We start from the raw sequence: 22,785 nt of genomic DNA on the forward strand, positions 1-22,785 counted from the left end.
GCCAGCCGTCTGGTTAGCAGTCAAGTGCCTTAGGCACTATGCTACCAGAGCTCCCGTATCTTATCTTTATACATATATATATATAATTTATTTGTATTTTATTGTTGTTGCTGTTGAATATACATAGCAGAACATACGAGACTTCAGTAATTTCTACATGGACAGTTCAGCAATGCTGATCACATTCTTAAGTTTACAGCCGTTCTCACCCCCTTTTGCCTAGTTGTTCCTCCCTCACTAACACAAACTCGCTGACCCTGAGTTGCCTGCCCCCCTTTTTTTTTTTTTTTTTGAGTTGCTGTTGTCAGTTTGATCCCATAGAGACAGATCTTAAAAGGGCACAGTGCTCAAGGCAGACATCCTGACTAGTGCAGCTCAACCGTTATTTGCCTTGAAGAAGACTTTGGGGGATATTTTGGTTTAGAGTATAAAGATTATCTCAGGGCAGTCGTTTCAGGGGTTCATCCAACCCCCATGGCTCCAGAAAGTCTGGATTCCAGGAGAATTTGAAATTCTTTTCTGTACTTTCCCTCTTGTGATCAGGATTCTTCTGTAGGATCTTTGATCAAAATGTTCAGTAATGGTAGCTGGACACTGTCCAGTTCTTCTGGTCTCAGGGCAGAGGAAACAGTTGTTCATGGAGGCGATTAGCCACACATTCCATGTCCTCCTCCTATTCCTGGCCCTCCCTCTTCCTCCGTTGCGTCTGGCATAGAGACCAATTGCTGTGCTTGAATGATGACGCTTGCAAGACCCCAGGTGCTACACAACGAACTAAGAGGCAGAGCAGAAGCACTAAACACAGTATTAGGCCAATTAACTGGGCTGTCCCATGAAACCATGACTCTAAACCTCCAAACCAAGGAACCAAATCCCATGTGGTGTTTGGTTGTACATAAACAGCCTCAGTATCTATTGTTTAAAATTATTTTTAAAGTCATTGTTATAAATGTATCTATCACATGAATTTTGCCAGTTGACCTTTTCACAGATGTACAGTTTATCAACAGCAGTTGCATTAATTGGGTGTGCAATCCTATCTTTAATAAAGGTGATTTTTCCATCACTGTAAACTGACTCTCAGTACTCCATAAGTCAAAGCCCCTCATCCCCTTCCCTCCTACCCGTGGAAGCCCCTGATAATCTTTGGTGTCTATATTTGCTTGTTCTTACCTTTTTATGCAAGTGAGATCATAAACTATTTGTGCCTTTGTGATTGACTTACTGCACTCAACATGTCTTCCAGCTCCATCCACATTGTAGCACGTCTTAAGACTTTGCTTCTCCTACTGCCTGAGTAGTAGTCCACTGTATGTATGTACCATGTTTTGTTTGTCCATTCATCTGTTGATGAGCATTTAGGTTATTTCCCCTTTTTGGCTATCGGGGATAGTGCTGCAGTGAACACTGGTGTCCAAGTCCCTGAGTCTCTGCTTGCAAGTCTTTAGGGTACATACCTAGAGTGGAGTTGGTGGGTCATATGGTGGTTCTACTTGTAGTTTGTTGAGGAGCCACCGTACCGTTTTCTGTAGCGGCTGCACATTTTTCATTCCCACCAGCAATGGATAAGAGTTCTAACTTCCCCACATCTTTGTCAACATTTGTTATTTTCTGGGTTTGATCTTAGCCATCCTGTTGGATGTGAGATGGTATCTCATTGTGGTTTTTGGTTTCGTTTTTTAACTTTTTTTTTGTGATTTGACTGAAAGTTTACTGAGCAGATTGGTTTTCCATTCAACAATTCAAACACGTTTGTTTTGTGACTTTGATTGCAGTCCTCTCGGTGTAATGCACCCTTCCCACGTCCCCCCGTGTTTACTGTTTCCGTTCGTCCTGCTTTCCCAGCCCTCCTGCCATGTGAGCTCTCTCCCTGGACAGATACTACCCTTTTGCTGTCCTGTGGTTGATTGTTCTACAGACGATGTTTCTCCGTAGGATTGTTCACTTTAGGCCTGTTGTTTGGCTGAGAGTTGAGCCACAGGCTGAGTTAAATTCCACATTGGAAGGGTGACTAAGGGCCATAGTCTTGAGGGTTTCACCAGTCTCAAGCCAACCTACTAGTAAGCCTGATCTTTTTTATAATCTTGAGTTTTGTCTCGTATTTTTCTCCTACTCTCGCCAGGACCTTCTATTGTGATCCATTTCAGAGTACTCAGAAGTGGTAGTCGGGCACTATCTAGTTCATCTGGGTCTCAGGGTCATGGAGGCTGAGGTTCACATGGTCCATTAGTCCTTTGGACTAATTCCCTTACATTTCCTTCACTCTTCTTTGTTCTGGATGGGGAGAGACCAATAGTTGCATGCTAAATGGCCACTTGGAAGCTTGTAAGACCGTATCACTACCCACCGAAGTAGAATGAAGAACATTGTCTTTGTGGAATCTAATATGCCAGTTGACCTCAATGTCCCTCACAACTATGGTCCTGAGCCCCCAGGCCCAGAGACTCATTCCCTCGAGGTGTTTGGTTATGGCTAAGCAGCTTGCATACCTTTGCCCTGTTTGTTCTGCTGTGGACATGGATATATTTACAGCACATACAAATGTGTATGTAGAACCACCATTGGGGCTTTGATTTGCGTCCCTCTGGTTGAATGATGCTGGGCATCTTTTCATGTGTTTGGTGGCCATTTGAATGTCTGTTTTGGTGAAATACCTGTTCAGGTCCTTTGCTCATTTTATGATTGGGTTATTTGTCTTTTTGTTGCTAACTTGTCAAAGTTTTATATATATTGGTTATTCTATTCTTGTTGGAGATACGGTTTCTGAAGATAATCTCCCTGTTGGTAGCTTATCTAAGAATTTTATGGTTTTAGTGTGCACACTTAGGTCCTTGATCCATTTGGAATTTGTTTTTGTGGATGGTGTGAGGCATCGATCCTATTTCATTTTCTGCATTTGGAAATTCCGTTTTCTCGGCGACATTTGTTGAAGCAACTCTTCTTTCACCATTGAATGGACTTAGCACTCTGGTCAAAAATCAGTTGACTATAGATGTGTGAGTTTATTTCTGGACTCTCAGCTCTATTCCTTTGGTCTGTATGTCTATTTTTTGTAATAGTATCAGGCTGTTTTGATTACTGTAGCATGTAATATGTTTTAAAATCAGGAGACATGAGTCCTCCTACTTTGTTCTTCCCTTTCAACATTGCTTTAGCTATTTGGGGCCTCTTGCCATTCCATATAATATGAAGGATTGGTTTTTCCATTTCTGTACAGAAGGCTTTTGGAAGTTTCATTGGGATTGCATTGAATCTACAGATCACTTTGAGTAGTGTTGACATCTTAGCAATATTGAGTCTTCCAACCTAAGAACATGAAACATACTTCCATTTATTTAAGTTGTCTTTGATCTCTTTCAGCAGTGTTTTATAATTTTCATTGTATAAGTCTTTCACATCTCTAGTTAAGTTTATTCCCAGGTATGTTATTCTCTTAGATTCTATTGTAAATGGAATTGCTTCCCTAATCCCTTTCAGATTTCTCATTGCTGGTGGGTAGAGACACAAATGATTCCTGTTCGTTGACCTTGTACCTTGCATCTTTGCTAAATTCCTCTATTAGTGCAACAGGCTGTCTTGCAGACTTTTTGAGATTTTCTGTATAAAGGGTCATGTCAGCTGCTAATAAAGATAATTTTACTTCTTCTTTTCCAATCTGGATACCTTTTATTTCTTTTTCTTGTCTTATCGCTTCTAATAAATATTGAACAGAAGGAGTGAGAATAGGCACTGTTGTCTTTTTCTTGATTTCAAGGGGAAAGCCCTCAAACATTCTCCAATTAAGTGTAATGTTGGCTGGTGGCTTTTCGTATATGTCCTGAATCATACTGAGGAATTTTCCCTTATATTCCAATTTTCTTAAAAGTTTTCATCAAGAAAGAGTATTTTCTTTCATTCTATTGATGTGGGTGCATTATGTTGATTGATTTTCTAATGTTGAACCATCCCTGCATTCCTGCATTGGAATATCCATGCATTGGATTTGCATTGGAACCATCCCTGCATTGGAATATATCCCAAGTATTTTATCTCTTTATGGCTCTGTCTCCCCTCTGAGACTGGGAGCCTCTCAAGGGCAGGCAGCCCTTCCCCCACCTCCGCTCTCCCCTCCTGAGGGGCACCAGCATCTGCTCGATGTCTGCACGGCTGCTGCTCCCCCACGCCATGAATGCGGGTCATTCTGCCAGATCTGACCATGAGGCGCGGTCCTGTAATCACCTACCCAAGCCTGCCCTGTTGCTAACTAACGTGCTCTCTCCCTCTCCCCTTCCTAGGGCTGACGAAATTGAAATGATCATGACGGACCTCGAAAGAGCAAATCAGGTAGGATTTTTAATGGCTTTAGGCATGAAGCCACAATAGTGGACCCATTTCTGTCATCTTATGTTAATTCTAAGTTCGAAAGCCAGTTATTCTTGTATTTTTTTATGTACAGCTTGTCAACATTGACTTTTTCTGATGTCACAAAAAATAGAGAAATACATGATACAGTTTTTCCTCGGCAAAATCTTTGATGTGATTTCAGCAACTCAGATGCCCCTGGCGAACATCCACCACAAAGTGGGATCTTCTTTCTTTTTCTTAATCCATCTCTTACCTATCCAACTTTGTCCCCATGCATCCATTATGCAGTAGAGTTACGTAATAGAGAACCTTTATCGACTCCTCCCACAGCCCCCAGGGTAAAGCCAGGTGCTCTGGAGAGAGCGCCCAGCTGATGGCCACTCCTGCCCCTACACTTAGTCATCAGAGATGCTTTGTGGAACACACCTCACTCAGCATCCAGCGCAGTAGGCCCACCGTACTTGGTGTCTGTAAGTATTCAGCTACCTGGAAAAGTCGGCCCCCCGAATGACCCCTTCCTTCCCCAAGGACTCCATAAAACTCACTGCCACTGAGTTGATTCCAACTCACGGTGACCCCCATTGGGTTTCCAAAGCTGTGAATCTTTACAGAAGCAAACTGCCTCATCTTTCTGCCACAGAACAGCTGGTGGGTTCAAAACACCAGACTTTTGCTTAGCAGTCAAATGCTTTAACCACTACACTGCCAGAGCTCCTTATGACAGTGATAGATTTTGCCTTAGCAAATGGTGCTGCTGGTTGGGCAAGAAACCGGTTTCCCCATTTATTTTCTTTATTTGCGGGAAAAGCAGCCAGTGCTATGGTATTTCTCAACCCCAGAAGCACCCCCAACACACACACACACACACACACACACACTCAGTTTTATAGCTAGGTAGCCACACGCGCAGAAAAGTTACGTGGTTTGCGTAGAGTTGCCCAGGCGAGCACAGCCCCAGTGAGACGAATGCTCCTTGGGTCTCAGTGGTCGCTGTTTGCCACTTGGCGTTTGTCCTGTAGGGCACTTGCCCCTTCGCTGCCGCTGGTTACCAGACCTTGGCAGATGCTCAGGAAAGCACATCCTTCCCCCTTCCCAAGCCAATAAAACATCCTAGTGTCTGAGGGAAATATAAAAGTCAGTTTATACGTGCAAGTGGTCAGGGAGTGTATGGGTTTCTTTTGTCTTCAAGGACACCTTTGTGAGCACAGTGTGGGGTACTCAGCCTCACCACTGAGTACCCAGGGCCTAGCACATCACAGGCGCTCAGGGGAGATGTGTGGGGTGCATCACGTAAGCAGGAGTGATCATGACCGCTGCTGACACGTGTCCAGTACTTGTTTGTGCCTGGCTCTGTTCTAAGCACAGTCCGTGAGTTACCAACCCCGCGAGGCTGGTGCTGTTATTAGTCCCATTTCACAGATGAGGACACTGAGGTCAGCAGCTGGTAGTTTGCAGAGCCAGGCCTGGAGACCCCAGAGTGTGACTTCGGAGCATGCACTCTTCCCCGCCACGTAGGAAACAGGGATGCCGAGCCCAGGCTCATTTTGCCTTTCTTTGACACCGTCTAGTTTCATGGACGCGCCAATCCATGTCCCTCACTGCCCTGAAGCCCTGCTTCGCCTCACAGAGGCCTCACACATTTACATCCCTTTATATGCACCTTCATTCACTAAGCTTGCACTGCTCACCTTTGCAGACTCCTTCGACCACAGGTACTTGCTGGAAGGAGTGAACTTTGTCACACCATCGCCATTTGTACTACTCCAGTGTCTTCACACACACACACCTCCCATGAGGCCGGTCTTTGCCATGGCTTTCCTTTTGGTGGCACTTTGGGGTACATTCTGGTTCGTTAAACAGATGTCCTTGTTCCCTGAATTCATGTGCACTGCTCAGGGCCAGCTTTCTGTCGTCTCAGTCCGTAGGTCACCAAAGAAGGATGGCAGAGGTGAGGCAGCACATAGGACCTTTGAGAAAGGGACCCTTGGCCCAGGTCCCAACTCTCTGCATCTAGGCTGTATGAGTTGGGGCAAATCTCTTCTTAGATTTCTTGATCTCACAAAACAAATGGAGGGAGAAGGAGAATAACTAGCACTTCCTTTGCAAGAGTGTTTGGAGGGTTAGCGGTGAAACGCCTGGGCAGGAAGTAGGTGCTGGAGGAAGTGCTAGTTTTGCAGTTGCCAAACAAGCACGGATTGGGGTGGTTGCGGGGGGATCGTAAAGTCCTGCCCTAGGGAAATGGCAGCCCCAGCACCTTGTTGGGGTAGGAAGGGATACTAGGAGAGTTTTAATCAACAGTCCAGTGTGGGTGCCTCAGGCTGCGTTAATAGAAGTAGAGTTTCCAGGATGAAGGAGGCGGTGATTCTGCTCCGGTCGGCAGTGATCAGCACATGCCGGGAGCAACAGTTTATTCTGGAAGCACATTGTAAATAGCACAGCTCATTGGAGTACGTTCAGAGGCCAGGTCAGGAGGGGAACCCTCACACCAAAGAGACCAGGAGCTTTGGGACGTCCCTAATCTTGGAGGGGAAAGAAGACAGAGGGACTTGGCAGTAAGACCCAAGAGGAATCATTTCAGGAACTTGGGATGTTGAAAGATCAGAAAGGGACATGTTTCCAGTGCGACCTTGAAAACTGTGTCCTGGTAGCTTGCTATCAGGGACTGGCCAGTGGAATAGGGTCAGGCTTTTCCTGAGAGAACCCAAAGGGTGAGAGAGAGTATGGCCAAGTAGGGAAACTAGTGGAAGGAAAGTTTCTCCAAAGTCGAGAAGTTTTCTCTTGGTTCTCGCTCTGGCCTGGTGCCGAGAGCTGCCTCGAAAGAGAGTGAGCTCACCATCAGCAGAGCTGTGCACATAGGTGCAGGCAGTGCCCCCTGGGCGTCTGAGATGGGCGATCAGGCCCTGAAGGACCAGCAGAAGAGCTTGAGCTTAAAGACCCAACAAGCCGCCTTTGCCCCACAATTCTAGGATTTTATGAAGCAGCGTGATCCCACTGGTCTAAGAGATCATGTAAGAAAGAAAAAAGAAGCCCTGGCATGTTGGAAGACTACCTGGGGGACAGATAGGAGGAAATGAAATGGAAAGTCTACGGGAAAGCCAGGGAAGGTGACACGTGGCCTGGGCCTTCAACAAGGAGAAAGGCTCTGGGCTTGTAGGTCCTTCGGCAAAGCCAGAACCACAGAGAGGCCAGCAGATTGGCGGACGGCCTCAGATGAACGAGAGAGTTCAGAGGAGATGTGAATGGGAATGAGATGCTCGGATCTGAGTCCTTAAAGGAGCATTCTGGTTGCACGTTGGGGAGTGGATAGGAGTGGGGAGAAGGGAAGTAGCAGAGCAGTGAGGAGCTGTCGTGACAGAAAGGAGAAGAGGCCGCTGCCTGTGGAGGGGAGGCAGACGCAGGGGGGCGTGGGCACAGTGAGCTAGACGTCTGCATTGGTACTGGCCCGCTGGGGGAGCCCCAGGAGAGCAGTGTACCAGTTCATTGGCATGTGACATTAATTTTACTTTAGACTTACAGTCAAGATGTTCTGCTGACGCTTTGTTGTTTGGCTCAGGTACTTGTGTTTCTGTAGTGGTAAAATAGACAACAGTCAGCAACATCAGCTAAGGGTGTGTCCCATTTCCACCTGTTTGTTAAACTCCAAGGCACTTGCATTAATACTCACCATAGTAATTGAAGCAGTAAAGGTACAGAGCTTTTGAGACTCTGTGCTAAATAAGTAGCCACAGTATGACACCTCACGACCATACAGACCTCTGTCTAGGGTGTGTGTGAGTCGTGGTGGTTTAGGGGGGCCCTTCCCCCACTGGGCACAGAGCTCCATTAGAGCAGCCCTCGTGTGGGCTGCCAGCGCCCAGAGAACTGCAGCCTGGGGACCAGGAGGAAGTCACTGCAGTGAGTCCTCCTCTTCCTGGTAACGTGCCTGATTTTTATGGAGTAAGACTGCCCTCATGGAAGACCCTTCAAGCTGAGGTTAGGGTTGGAAACCACAATTTAAATTAACTAAGGAGAAGAAGCCAAGGGTAGGGAAAATGTGAGAGCAAAAGGAATTTGTAGCAGGCTGTGGCATTTTCTTTGACACAGCTATTGTGTCCTCATGGGGAAGAGTAACCTAAGTTTGGATCCCAGAATCCCACTCAGCCTTGCACAGATCCCTGGTCTCCCGGTGCCTCCGTTTCCCCACCTCTGGGTTGAGGGCAGTGATCCACTCTTCTCTGAGAGTCCTCGTTCCTTCAGCCAGCGTCATGAGCACCTGCTGTGATCCAGGCCTTGTGGGGTTGTTCCCTACCCAGGCTGGGCACCTCATAGATCCTGAGTAAGTGCTGGTTTTCTGTGGCCCAGTCAAGGGGCTCTTTGCCAGGGGGCGAACCACGTGCCTGGCTCTGTTACTTCTTGGCTTCCTGGGAACGTTGGTGTCTCCATGTAATAAATTGGGTTCCCAGGTCAGGCATGTGAGCAGGACATGGAGAGAGCCCCTGGGGCCGCACCTGGAAGACCTCTGTAGTAGGGGGAGGTGTAGGGAGATGTGTTCTTCTGAGGAGCACTGTTGGCGTGGGCGGTGGTGGTGGAGGTCCAGCTCCCAGCCTGGTAGACCCAGTGGGCAGATCCAAGTCAGTGCCCATGCTGCCCCCGACTCACAGGCAGTGGGTCTACATGCGGCTTTGGCTCACAGTGTATTGTCCCTTTGGACCCGTGGCAATAGATTCCTTGTCCCCAGTCCTTGGTAGATCTTTCTGACCTCCCTCCTGCAGAATCAGTGAGGTGGGGTCTCTAAGGTTCTGGTGATCTATGCAGTCACACATGAGCAGCCCTTTGGAACGATGTCACAAGTTTGCCGTGTACTTTCCAAAGTGATGAGGTCTGTTGACCTACTGCTGGTGTGTGTGCTCTCATCTGTCTCTTTCACTCCACAATAAGGGGCCCTGGGAGGGCCAAGTCAAGGAGTCATCTCCAAGGAAGTAGTTGAAACGTCTTACCTGTCACTTGTCCTTGAGGAGTGTGGTGGTGAGAAGAATGAGTCCCCACTCCCCCCAGAAATGTCCATGTCCTAATCCCTGGAACTGTGAATATGTGGGTTCCATGGCAAAGGGGGATTCAGGTTGCAGATGGAATGCAGGTCGCTTGTAGCTGCCTTGAGGTGAAGAGATTGATCCTGGACTATCCCAAGACACCAGCATCCTTCCTTACCTGTGGAAGAAGGAGGCCAAAGGGTCCGTGTCAGATGGTATCATATGAGAAAGACTCAACTGGCTGTTGCTGGCCTTGCAGATGGAAGAAGGGGCCCCGAGCCAAGGAATGTGAGCCGCCTCTGGAAGCTGGAAAAGGCGAGGAAACGGAGTGCCTCAGAGCTTCCAGAAGGAGCACTGCCTGCCAGCACCTTGCGTTTAGCCAACTGGAACCCCTTTCTGACTTCTGACCTCCAGAACTGCAGGATCCATCTGTGTTGTGTTAATCCACCAAATAGGTGGTAAACTGTCACAACAACAGTGGGGACGTTACATAAGGAGGGAAAGATCCCTCATGTCGTCAAGTTGGTTCTGACTCCTGGTGACCCCTGTGTGTCAGAGAAGAACCGAAGGTTTTTAATGGCTGGTGTTTTCAGAAGTAGATCACAGGCCTGTCTTTCAAGGCATCTCTGAGTGGCCCCGAGCCTTCAACCCTTTGGTCAGCAGCTGAGAGGTCAGCCATGTGCACCTCCCAGGGGCTCCACACAGAGACAAACTTCCTGCCAATAGGCATGTGTTCCTGGCTGGTCTGTACCCTTGGTTGAGTCTACCCAGGGGAGGGCCACAGCCCGTCTCCAGCTCACATGGCTGCTTTGTCCCCAGAGGGACTTGCGCATCTCTGATATCCCTGCAGCTGGCTTTCAGTGGTCACACACACAGAAGAGGACAGAGGGCAAAACCTAGGGCCATGAAGGGTAGACGTTTGGATAGAGACCGTCACATAAAGCCAGGAACCCAAAGGCCAACTCCGTAAGTGGCTGGACTAGAACCAGGCCTGCCCAACAGGGAGATGGTGAGGGTTCTCTCAGCTGCACCTTGGCCCCCCGGGGAGAAGAGAGCCCCTCTCCTAACACAGTCCCCTCTCTGTGGGCAGGAGGCCCGTGCCTCACACTTGCTGTGACTGGCGGGGCCGGCCCCCTCCCCTGGGCCTTGCCCACCACCCTGGGCCCTGGGCCCTGGGCCTCAACCTGCCACTGCCTCCTGCTCCTCCCTGTCATCTCTCCTCCACCTTGTGAATCAGACTTTTCAGACTTTTAGATCCGGAAATAAGCTGGTCACATCATTTGTTCACATGTCACACGTGCCCCCTTAGGGGCAAGGTGAAGGGAAGAGTGTTCCCGGACCGCCTCTCCCTGGGGCCTCCTGGACCTTCCTCTGGAACAGGCTCTGTGGTCCTCAGGTTCCAAGGGCCCACAGTGTAGGCTGCCCTTCCCCGAGTCACCCAGTGACCCATGTGCAACTGTCCCAAAGGGCAGAGCGTGTCCATCACTTTCCCTAACAACGGGTAGCTCACCTGTAACTCCTGTGCTGGCCGGGGCTGTGTGGGTGGGACCCACGTCACTGCAGACGTGACCAACATGGAGAACTGTTGCAGAGAGGAGGGACTCACTGCTTCCCACCTCTGCGGTGACAGCAGGGTGGGGGCGAGCTACCTGAGGAGCAGCTGAGGGGCAACAGTACCGTCCCCAAGAACGTCTTCCACCGTAGACGAGGAAAGGCTAAGCTGACCTGGGGCAGCCCGGGTGAGGGCCCGATAATGGTGACATTCACTGGGCGCTTGTGTCCATGTGATGGGCACTGCTGGCAGTGGGCCTTGCTGTCTTCTTGGCCTTAGACATCCCGGGAGGTGGCTTTTTCTGTGACTGTTGACAGCGCTTCACCCCAGAATGCAAGCAGCACCCTCATTTATCTCCTGCCCTCCTTCTTGACTTTTCTGGTGTTGCCTGCACTTGGCCCCATTTCTCAGTAGAGTGCCGAAGACGAGAGAGTGAGAGAAAGCTCCCAGGAGGACCGGTCGGGCCTGGCCAGCAGCGTGCGCACCAGTGGCTGCAGCCAGCCTGACAGACTGGAGCATGGCTCAGGTCTGACCAAGACCTGGACGTGTGTCCCCATGCCACTGCTCTGGCAGAAGGGGAGGAGGCAGGGAGCCCATCAGGGGCAATGAGAGTTGGGTGCCTCATAGTAACCACAGCTCTGCACCTGGGGTGCCGGGACCGGAAGCAGTGCTGAAGTTTTCCGTCTCCCATCATTGACTCCCATTCCAGCCACAAGCAGCTGCAGCTGGTTGAGCCATGGTGGTCAGGAAGGTAGGAGAGCTTCGAAGCAAATGCCTCCAGTGACGCCGAGGTGCTGGCCCAGCACACCCCCTTTCTTTCTGCATCAGCCACACACAATGGGGCTAAATGTTGTCCGCTATAGACTCATCACCCCAACTATTCCTCGATGGCTGCTTCTCTCCTCCCGCCTTTAACTGCTTCTGCGCCGGTTTTTATTTTTAATTGTTTTGCTTTGTGCACGTTTAATTGCACAAACCGCCTTGGTTCTTTGGGATGGAACGCTCGGAGTATAAATCCTAACTAAATGTATAGTAAGAAAGTTACACTAAAGTAACCGAGTTAAGCCCAGCGTGATCAACAGCTGTGACTACAAGGGGCTAGTCCAGAGTGATCCTGTTCATGAACTTGGAAGCTTAATATAAGTGCAGAAGCTCTGGAGGAGTTAGGCACACCGTGGAAAAGATGATCCGTGGCTGGAGCTGGCTCCGGAAACCACGTGCTGCGATCAGATGGGACTTTGCCCCAAGGAGGCTCCCAGAACCTGTTGCCCATGGCATCCTGAGCTCAGGTCATTCCAGAGCGTTGGGGCCGAGTGTACAAGTCGGGGGGTGATACTGCCTTGTCAACTGTCACCATGCAGCTTCTCCACTAGGCTAAGAACTATGTCACAACTCTCCAATAAATTGTCATCATTCCTGGCAGAGTTAGGGGGATTCTGTGCCCAAGGATTTAGCTGACAAGAAAGCTAACTCTTAGAGTGAATAACACATCTGGAAATAAACTGGAATCACTGAAGAGGAAACCCTCGCACAGCTATAGGAGCAGTGGCGTAAGCACTGGCCACTTCGGCCACTCTGGTCACCTGGCTGCCTCTTTTGATAGAAAACAGCCCCCTTGCTAGATGACGCCAGGCCTACAATGGGAAGTTCTAGATGATGCAGTGCCTAAGGCATTTGACTCCTAACCAGAAAGTTGGCAGTTCAAACCCACCAGCCACTCCATGGAAAAAAGACTGGACAATCTACTTCTGTAAGGATTTACCACCTTAGAAACCCAGTGGGGGTCGCTGTGAGTCAGAATTGACTCAATGACAGTGAGTTTGGTTTGGTTTGGTTAGATGCTGTCTGCAGCAGAGAGAATGGGAGGAGACTGGACACAGGCAGGCCTGGCCGGGCGCTGAGTGGGTCAAGTGCAGTCCCACGAGCTCCCAGAGAAGCAGACAGGCGGCCAGCAGCAGCAGCCTGGACAGACCAACTGCTGCTGGAATGTCCTCGTTTGTCTGCATGCAGAGTAGGTTCTCAGAGCCGCGTTGTGGGAATGGAAGCCAGCCTCAGAATCACATAAGGCTGCCAGGCCCGCTTCTCACACAGCCCTGGGCTGGTCATCGAGGACCAGGCCAGGCACCCTCTCGCTCCTTGCAGTTCTTTCTGAGTGGTTAGCAGACACCTGCTGTCACCCCAGGAGTAACACCCCGTGACAGTGCTGCTCAGCCGGCTCTCCTCGGCCACCTTTTCCACTGGCCGAATCTGTGGCGGGAAGACGGGTGCTCGCCTGCCTAACGCCCATCAGTCACCCTTCCCCACCCACCTGAGAGTTTAGTCTCCATAGTAATTGTGAAGCTGCCACTTCCAACTGATGCTGAAGGGCAGTGCGCTTCCATGGTGCGAATCCTGGCGAGGTCTCTGTGAAGGGGATGATGTTCCCGTTTTAGCGATGGGAAAATAGACAGAGAGATTAGGTGACTGCCCTGGTCCTTCTGTTCCCAAATTCCCAGACCTCCTACTCCAGCTGCCTCCCGCTGATCCATTGTGTCCAGCGGGACACCCTGGTTTACTCTCCAGCGGCACCAGGGATGACGTGCAAGCGACATGCAGTTGACAGGAGAGAACAGGCATTTCTCTGGCAGCCTCTCTCCTGCCATCAGCTCTCTTCCACCTCCAATCCCAGCGCCAGGGCCACCGTCCCTCCTCTGGCCTCTGATTGGCTGAAAGTGCCAGCACATTGGAAGGCTCTGTTAGGTGAAAGGTTAAATATGCTGAAATAAGCCTGGCTCTCATAAAAGAAGTTGCGTTTCCACCCTTTACGTTTATGGGAATACTTTGCTTAGGAAAACAGCTACAGCGTTGTGCATGTTTTAGGAAGAGAATGGCCAAAGTGTCTGTAATTCACTGTTTACCCATGAGAATTACTCCCAGGAGCTATCCTGCAATAAAATCTTCTTGGTCTATGAGAACAGAAAGAAATTGAATCAAAAGACTCTATTTCCACTTGTATTTATTCAGCCTGGGAAATTCAGTGGGCCGGAGCGTTAATATCAGCAGGGGATTCCTTGCTCCTAGCGTTAAATTACTGTCATAATCGCTCAATTATTTCTTCCTTGTACTGTTTAAAAATAAAAATCCATCACATTCGGTGTTTTTTTTTCAGCATTTATTAGGTTGAGTGTTTAGGAAAATCAATTATAGTCAGTCAGGCGTGAATTGATGAATGTTCCCGTAATAATTGTCAGTTGTTAAACTGCGTGTACTTTCTCTTCTCACCCCTTCCCGTTTCCTCCAGAGGGCAGAGGTGGCGCAGAGAGAGGCAGAGACCCTCCGGGAGCAGCTCTTGTCGGCCAACCACTCTCTCCAGCTGGCCTCGCAGATCCAGAAGGCTCCGGATGTGGTGGGTAGTCCCGGCTGGTCGTGGCCGTCGGGCCCCTGCCCGTCTGCCATCCGCAACTTTATGTCGCAGCTGCTCTGTTATTTCTGTCTCTTTTCGGAATGGTATTCTGAACAGAACTGCTTTCTTGGTGGGAAGGGCTTTGCACCCTGTGGGGGTGGAACCTGTTAAGTCAAATGACAAACTCTGGCGATTATGCATCACGGTCAGTGTGAGGCTCCCCGGCAGAGATGGAGGGCGGGTGAGGTGGCTCACGCTGGCCTGGAGAGTAACTGGCAGTGTCGGGGGGAGCTTGTAAATGGAATCCCTGCCAGCGCTACAGGAGCGCTCGGGAGTTTGTCCTCCCAGATGTGTACCTCCGTGGTGAGAAGCCGTTTGTGGTGAGCTGGGGAGGCCAGGGAGGTCATTAAATTACCACCTGCCCCGACTTACACATCACTGCACTCTGGTGAGGTGCTGGCCTTCGGGAGGAGCAAGGCACAGAGCCTGGTCGTTTTGCCTCTTGGTTTTTCGGTGATTAACCAAAGCAGCTCTTGGCTGGAACTTCCCGGCTGGTTCTCACACTCTTTCCCTTCATCTGCCGCAGCGTCGTGGTTGAGGCCACAGACACCAGCCATGCTCCTGGGTTCATGTCCCAGCTCTGCAGCTTGTTAGCCGGGTGACTTTGGCCAAGTGCCCCAACTTCTCTGCATCTCTGGTCTATCGTCTATAAAGTGGGGTTTTTATGAGAAGTCAAGAACTTACTGTGAGAGGAATGCTTAGAGCGATGCCTGGCGCACAGGGAGTCCTCCGTAAACCTTTGCAGTGACTCTGACTACTGTCGTTGGAGGCATTGTCTCTGATCCAGGAGCCCTAGTTTTTATTAAGCTCAGCTCTGGGGCTAGTTCGCTTACAAACCTCAGGTAGTTAAACTGGCCAGGCCTCAGTTTGCTCATTTATGGTAAAGGAATTAAGTGATCCAGAGGCCCCCTGAGCTCTGATAAACCAAAATAATCAAGCTTGCTGCCAGTGAGTCGATTCTGACTTATGGCGACCCCCATTGAATTTCTGAAAGGTAAATCTTTACGCAAGTACATTGCCCCATCCTCTTTCCACGCGGTGGCTGGGGGGTTTGACCCACCCACTTTCTGGTCAGCCTACAATAAATGTATTGCAGCTGGAGGTGTTCTTTTACTCAACCAAGATTTCTCGAGCCCTTGTTGGGAGCCAGGGGTTGTAGCAGACACTGGGAAAACAATGAGGAATGACTGTGGGTCCTTCCCCGAGAGATGGTGGAGTAATAGAAAGAAATTATTGTTGTCTTAAGTTCATATGTCGGTTTGACACCCATTATGTCACCTAATCTGTGAAACAAGATATTGTTATTTCTCTATACAGATGAGGAAGCAGGAGCTCTATGACTGTAAACGTTCCTCCAGAGCACAGTTAGTCAGCTTCTGGGCCAGGGCTGGACTGGGCTCTTTTGACTGCCTGAGCCGGTCACTGCCAAGTCAATCCCGGCTCACAGCGGCCCCCGTGTTTGTCAGAGTGGGACCATGCTCCAAGGGTTTACAGTGGCTGGGGGTTTAGACGGAGATCACCAGGCCTTCCTTCCAAGGTACCGCTTGGTGGACTTGAACCACCAGCCTCTGGTTAGCGGTCGAGCGCGGCCACCGTTGGTTCCAAGCAGGGACTCCCCTAGCTCCCCAGCCCAGGGCTTTTAAACTACAGCGAAACCTGAGAGAGCTGGAACGCAACAAGACTGTCTTGTTTGTCCGGGTCTCAGAAGTTTTCCGTTTTGGACAGAGTACAGTCACCACTTTTCTGTCACTCTCCATTTAGTGGAAAATATTTTTGTTTTCCTTCTCTGACAGGTTTCCACCTTGTACACATTCCAGCTCTCACAGGTCTTACTGTATTCCCAAGGTGGTGGTGGTTGTTATGTGCAATCGAGTCATACCCGACTCATAGCGACCCCTCCTTGGGTTTCCGAGGCGGTATCACTACAGAAGTAGATTGCCCAACCTTCCTTCCGAGGAGTGGCTGGTGGGTTTGAACCGCCAGCCTTCTGGTTAGCAGTCAAGTGCCTTAGGCACTATGCTGCCAGAGCTCCCGTATCCCACAGGAGTGAGTCTGAAACCGCATTTAATATCAGGGCTACTTTTTAAGGATGGAGTTGAGTTTCTGTCTTTACGTCACTTTAAATGAAACATGATTTGCGTGTTCCAGGATCTGGAGAGAAGTTCTCCATTAACGAGGAGACTCTTGTACTTAATCCTAACCACAATGTGCCCTTTGCTCTGTTACTTTTCCCTCATCCAAGTTCAGGGGGCCTGGATACCGTGCCACAGCCAAAAGGCAGTCCTTGGGGCTTGGGCTCAGTCCCAGCCTCTCCAGCCCCTGTGGGCACTTGGTGCTCTAAGGAGGCCATCCATTCTCCTGTGTCTACACAGGGCTCCTGAGGAGATTGTTTTGATTGAAAGGATTTTTGGCACCGTTCTGGACTGCAGCAATGCCAACATTTCGGAAGGAAATGAGTGTTTTTGCAGGTAGAGTAAGTTGTAGATCCTCAGGGTGCCTAAGCACTTCTCCATTGCTAAATGCAGTGTTTACCTGGCGTCGAGTCAGTCTTCAAAGAGCCGCCTTGCTGGGCCTTCCACCGGGTCTATGTTCCCACAGAGTCAGGGCGTTCCAGCTCAGCCGGGTGGGTAGACAACATAGGAAACTCAGCCAGCGGAAAAATGGTCTGTTGGGTTTGGCTGGCACAGCTCGGCAGAGAAACAGTAGAGTCTATAGAAGTAGCAAAGGCCAAACCGATCCGTTGGGTGTTGGCGGAGTCACCAGTCCTAGAAGGCCTGGCGGCCACCTCCAGAGCTCCTATTCTGTGTCAGGAACCGACCAGGTGTCACACGGGTATGTTTCTGCCTTCCGACACCACGGTCACCGGGGCTGCTGTTGTTGTCATCGTTCTACAGATAAGGAGCCTGAGGTTGAGACCAAAACCAAACCAAACCTGTTGCTGTCAAATCGGTTTAGACTCGTGGTGACCCCACGTGTCGCAGAGTAGAACTGCTCCATAGGTTTGCTTGGCTGTAATCTTCATGGGAGCAGGCCTCCTGGCCTTTCTTGCTGCTGGATGGGTTCGAACCACCAACCTTTAGGTTAGTAGACAATTGCAAACTATTTTGCCACCCAGGGACCTTCTGAGGCTCAGAGAAGTTAAGTGATTTGCCCAAGGCCACACAGCTAGAACATGGTAAAGCTAAAACTTTTGTCGTTGTTATTGTAAAACACTGGTTTGTCGTATGCTATCCTCATAAGTGTTGCCCACTGTTGCAGCCGCTACGTCTGTCAATCCATCTCATTGAGGGTCTTCCTCTTTTTGCACTGACTCTCCTCTTTACCAAACGTGAAGTCTTTCTCCAAGGACTGGTTCCTCCTGTTAACATGTCCAGAGTACGTGACATGAAGGCTCGCCGTCCTTGCATCTAAGGAGGATTCTGGCTGTGCTTCTTCCAGGACAGATTTGTTTGTCCTTCTGCTCGAGTATATTCAGTCGCCAGCACCACAATTCAAACGCATCAGTTCTTCTGCGGTCTTCCTTATTCATTGTCCAGCTGTTACACGCACATGAGGCAATGGAAAATACCATGGCTCGGGTCAGGTGCAGTGTAGTCTTCAAAGTGACATCTTTGCTCTTAGCACTTTAAAGAGGTCTTTTGCAACAGATTTCCCCAGTGCAGTGCATCATTTGATTTCTTGACTGCTGCTTCCACGGGCATTGATTGTGGATCCTTGTAAATTTAAACCTAAGTTTGACCTTCTCCAAAGTCCATTCTTTCTCCCTGACACTAACCGACCCGTTTGTTCATGTGTGTTGGAGGAGACAATCCATATGAACGTGCTTTGTGAAGTGTTGTTAGGTTGTTGTTCGGCGCCATTGAGCTGGTTTCCGACTCACAGTGACCAACGTGATACAGCGCAACTGCCCCATTGGGTTTTTCTTAGACTGTGATCTTCACAGCAGCACATCTCCAGGTGTTTTCTCCCCCCAAGGCATTGGCTGGGTTCAAACCGCCAACCTTTGAGTTGGCAACCAAGTGCTCAACGTTGTCCCAGTGGGGCTGCTTACTTTGTAAATACTGTAAAGTATTTGCAGACAAATAAGATCTGTTCAGGGCTTGTGTACACCACACCAGGCCACCATTTTTAGCCTAAACAGACCACCATGTTAGAACCAGTGCATGGATACACACAGTAGACGCCCACCTCCTTCGTTTAACTGGTGGTGGCAGAAGTAGAGGTGGCAATGAGAAAGAAATCTAAAACTGAGGTTCCTGTTCCCTCATTGTGCCCCTCAGTGGGGCAAATGGAACCAGAAGCTTAGTCTGGACTGCCGTTGTCTGCCTCACGGGTGGGGCCTTGGCTTGCCATCACTCTGCAGTGCGGGTCCCCTTGTATGGGGTAGCACTCCTGCATCTCATTCACATTCAGTGTGAAGGTGGCAGCAGGGTCAGAGAGGTCGTTCTCAGCTCATCTCAGTCTCAGGAAACAACCCCGTAGACAGCTGCACAGCTCGTGCTATTTCCCACAGGCAGATGTGGGGTGAGGGGAGGCGAGCGGGTCTGGAGACAAATTGATGGAAGGCCACCAGAGTAATTCCTGTTTTTATGTATCTTTTATCCTTTGAAAACACACGCACCACTGGCATCGTAAGCCTTCCTGTTAACCACTGTATACGAGACAGGAATGGTGCCTGGTTCATCATCAATGAGGAATGTGGCTCAGGTTCCTGAGTGTTAAGTGACATGCCCAAGGTCACACACCAACCTGTGGCAGAGCCAGAGTAGGCCTGGGGTTGACAGACGGTTCACTCCCAGGTGCCTGTCTTCGGGCCAGAGTCAGCCCTGGGAGCTGCTGTCCTTACACATAGTATCTGAACCATTAGTCCTGATGTGTTGACTCAAAGTTGCCCACTTTACAAGGCAGATCATCTTTTGCTTGTTTTACAGGCTGTGTCCCTAACAGGTACTTGAAGCACTTTCTTGGCTGGCCTCCTTCAGGTCAGGAGTTTGATGAAATGAATTAAATTAGGTAGACGTGTGCGTATAGGGCGTGGCATCAATGTCGAGCCTCCCCCAACTCCACGAGGAGGGAGAAGGATCAAGAGCAGCAGCCCAAGGCTGATTCCTATGAGGCAAATAGCAGACACGCCTCCACTCTCCCTCCAGCCGTTTTGCCAACTCTGACACCAACTGTCCGCACCACGGCACTCTCTTCTGTGCTGGGTTCAATAATTCGTTGCAATGACCACGGAGAATTCACAAAACATACTCAAAGTTATGGGGTTTTTTAGGGAAGTAACAGGTTACAGTTCAAGTTCCAAAACACTCAGGATACAATTATTTGATCAGGATGGCTTCCTCTCAGCCGTGCCATAGGCATGCTTCTCTCTGGCCCTGGCCTCTGCCCTGAGTGGGCCAGTGTTGCAGGCTCTTTTAGCCCTGCCAGTAAGTGCCCAGAGAAGCGCCCCACTCTGGCAGCGAGCCTTCTGCCCAGAGGCACTCAGCTCTCTTGCTCCCGGGCCTAGGGAGCCTACCACTCCATCTCACACCTGTCTGTCGGTTCCGCTGCCACCATTTCCCTGCCCTTGCTTCTTGCCATCTCTGGTGTCACAGCTCTCTGTCTCCTGGGTCAGTGAAGTCTAGCTCAGGGGTCTCTGGTTCAAAGGACGTGCTCTGCTCCTGGCTCTTCTTTCTTGATGGTGGTGAGCTCTTCCCTTTCTGCCTCTGGGACGGCAGAACTGGCTAATCCCCGTATTAGGCTTCCGTGCACCTCATTTCCATGGTCCCACCCCCACAAGGGTACCCTGTAGCTTATTTACATTATTAGCAAGCTCTCCAATCCCCTGGGTGGACCACAAGCACCTTACATTTACATAGTCCCACCCGATCATCTGGTAGGAGTCCCAAAGACCATGGCTAGAAGGGCCATATTAAGTAATTCACGGCATCACAACACAGATGAGGTCACACCCACCATCAACTGTCCTGTCCATTTTCTGTGCCAGAGCCTCCAGTAGCTTCCTGTGGCTGCCCCAAGTCCAGGCTCTATGGGTGTGTTCCCCAACTCCTCCAAAAGCATTCCCACAGGTGCCAGCCTGATTGTTCAAAAGACAGTATGGGTCACGTCTCGTGCCCTGCCCCCTTCCCCTCCCAGCCAAAGTGCCCACACTTCCCCCAGGCCCTCGTCCTGAAACGGAGCCCTTTCTTCTGACCAGACCCTATGGGCCCTGCAAGCACGGCCCCTCCCGCCCTTCTTCCCCAGCCTCTTCCACGTGGGTCCCTGGTGGTTCTGTTAGATCCTGCTGTCCACCTGGGAGACTGCCATGGGCCTTGGCCAGTGGTGTTCAGGGCAGTGCTTCCCAGGCTCTGTGGTGAAGAACAGTCTTGTTTTGTTTTTTCCTTTCCAATCTGCTGCAGACGATACTTTGACAGGTGATGACGTGTCCAAGCAACGTTGAGTGAGCTCGCGGTGTCTGAGCACTACCTCTCACTTCTAGTGCTCGTCTCGCTGCATACCAGTGGCCGTTTGTTAATTGGGCACAGTCTGCAGCTCACGCTTCAAGGAGGACAGGTCTGAGTGGGCGGTGTGTGCCCATTAAATAAAACTGCAGGAAGACACTGGGCTCCAGGGCAGATCTGCCAGGGGTCATGGGAAACGAAGACGTGATTTTACAATATAACAGAGACGAAGACACACAGAGGAGTCACTTCTTTACACACAAAGCCAGACAGTCTTAAGCGGTAAAGACCTTCATTTCCCAGGAGGGACAGCTGAAAAATTGTTTCCCTGGGTGGCTGGTTGTCCCCAAGCGTGTGAGAAGCACATCAGGGCCTGGCAGGGGGCGTGGGTGAGCGTGCCAGCTAGGGCCTGCCACTGCCACTCAGTGTAGGTAAGATCAGGACACAGACAGGTGTACTTCAGGGGGGAGGGGTGACAGCACGGATGGTGGTATTTTGTTGTTTTGTTTAGTTGTGCTTTGGGGAGCGTTTACTGAGCAAATTGGTTTTTATTCAACAATTCATACACATTTTGTTTTGTGATGGTCATTGCAATCCCACAGTGTGACAACACTCTTCCCAGTTCCTCCCTGTGTTCGTTATTTCCATCAGCCCTTCTTTCCTGTCCCTTCCTGTCTGAACTTTATCCCTGGGCAAATGCTGCCCTTTGGATCTCGTGTGGTTGGTGGTTACAAGGAGTGTTGTTGTTCACCCCTTAGGCCTGTGTGTTTGGTTGAAAGTTCAGCCACAAAGATGAATTCAGTTCCAGGCTTGAAGGGTGACTCAGGGCCATGGTCTCAGGAGTTCCGTCAGTCTCCATCACATCAGTAAACCTGGACCATTTTTTGATTTTGAGTTTTGTCCCACATTTTTCTCCCACTCTATCTAAGACTTCCTATTGAGACCCCTCTCAGAGCTGTCGGAAGTGGTAGCCGGGCACCATGTGGTTCTTCAGACTCATGGTCACGGAAGCTGGGGTTCACATGCTCCATTGGTCCTTTGGGCTAATTGTTTCCTTGTGTCTTTGATTTTCTTCCCTCTTCCTTTCTCTGAACAGGAAGAGACCAGTAGTTGCTCCTAGATGGCCACTCATGAGCTTTTACGACCTCAGTCACCACTCACCAAAGTAGAATGTAAAACATTGTCTTTATGGACTGTGTTACGCCAGTTGAGCTTGATGTCCCCAAGACTGTGGTCCTGAGCCCACAGGCCCAGCGACTCACTCCCTCAAGGTGTTTGGTTATGGCTACAGAGTTTTCATAACTTTGCCCCATGTGTGCTCTGCTGTATTCGTGATGTGTTTGCAGGATGTACAGATGAGTGCAGACATTCTCTGTCAGACCTGTGTATGTTCATGGCTGTAGTCCCGTTCACCTTTCCACACCTGTCCAGCGTGGGTATCTCTTTGTGTGTCCGCTCGCAGATTACCAGGACCACTGTTCTTGCAGCGCTGTGTTTGGAGGAGTTACCTTTGTTGCCTTTAGCTCTTTTGCCCCTTCTAGGGTCTTCCTCGGCCTTCATCACTTGGTGCTGACCTCCTCATCATCATGTTTTCCTTTTTCCCTTCTCCCTTCACCAGGTTGTTATGTGTCTTCCTTTTAGTGACTTCCCTTCCCTGCCAGATAACCTTCAAAGAGTGTCTCTTTCTGTGTGTCCCCCTTGTCTTGCCTTTTTACAGTAGTGGTCTCATACAGCATTTGTCCTTTTGTGGTTGCCTGATTTCACTCAGTGGGATGTCCTCCAGCTCATCCACGTTAGGAGGTGCTCCACACACTCATTGTTCTTTAGCATTGTGTGTATGTGGCATGGTTGATCCATTTGTCTGTTGATGGGCCCCTACATTGTTTCCATCTTTTTGCTGCTGTGAATAACACTGCAGTAATCAGGGCTGTGCATGTGTGTGTTTGTCTCATGGGTGTTATTTCTCTAAGATATATCCTTAGGAGCTCTGATAGC

General features: G+C 49.9%; 1 protein-coding gene across 1 annotated transcript in view; it reads left to right on the forward strand.

The window, feature by feature from the left end:
• CUX1 (cut like homeobox 1) overlaps nucleotides 1-22,785 on the forward strand; it is a 473,579-nt gene that overhangs the window by 342,231 nt on the left and 108,563 nt on the right. Inside the window, exons 9-10 of the mRNA XM_007940080.1 lie at nucleotides 4,275-4,323; nucleotides 14,186-14,290. Coding sequence (XP_007938271.1) covers nucleotides 4,275-4,323; nucleotides 14,186-14,290 — 154 coding nt within the window. The remainder of the gene's footprint in view (nucleotides 1-4,274; nucleotides 4,324-14,185; nucleotides 14,291-22,785) is intronic.

Source organism: Orycteropus afer, unplaced genomic scaffold (assembly GCF_000298275.1).
Source record: "Orycteropus afer afer isolate SDZICR_OR568_19922 unplaced genomic scaffold, OryAfe1.0 scaffold00006, whole genome shotgun sequence".
NCBI lineage: Eukaryota > Metazoa > Chordata > Mammalia > Tubulidentata > Orycteropodidae > Orycteropus > Orycteropus afer.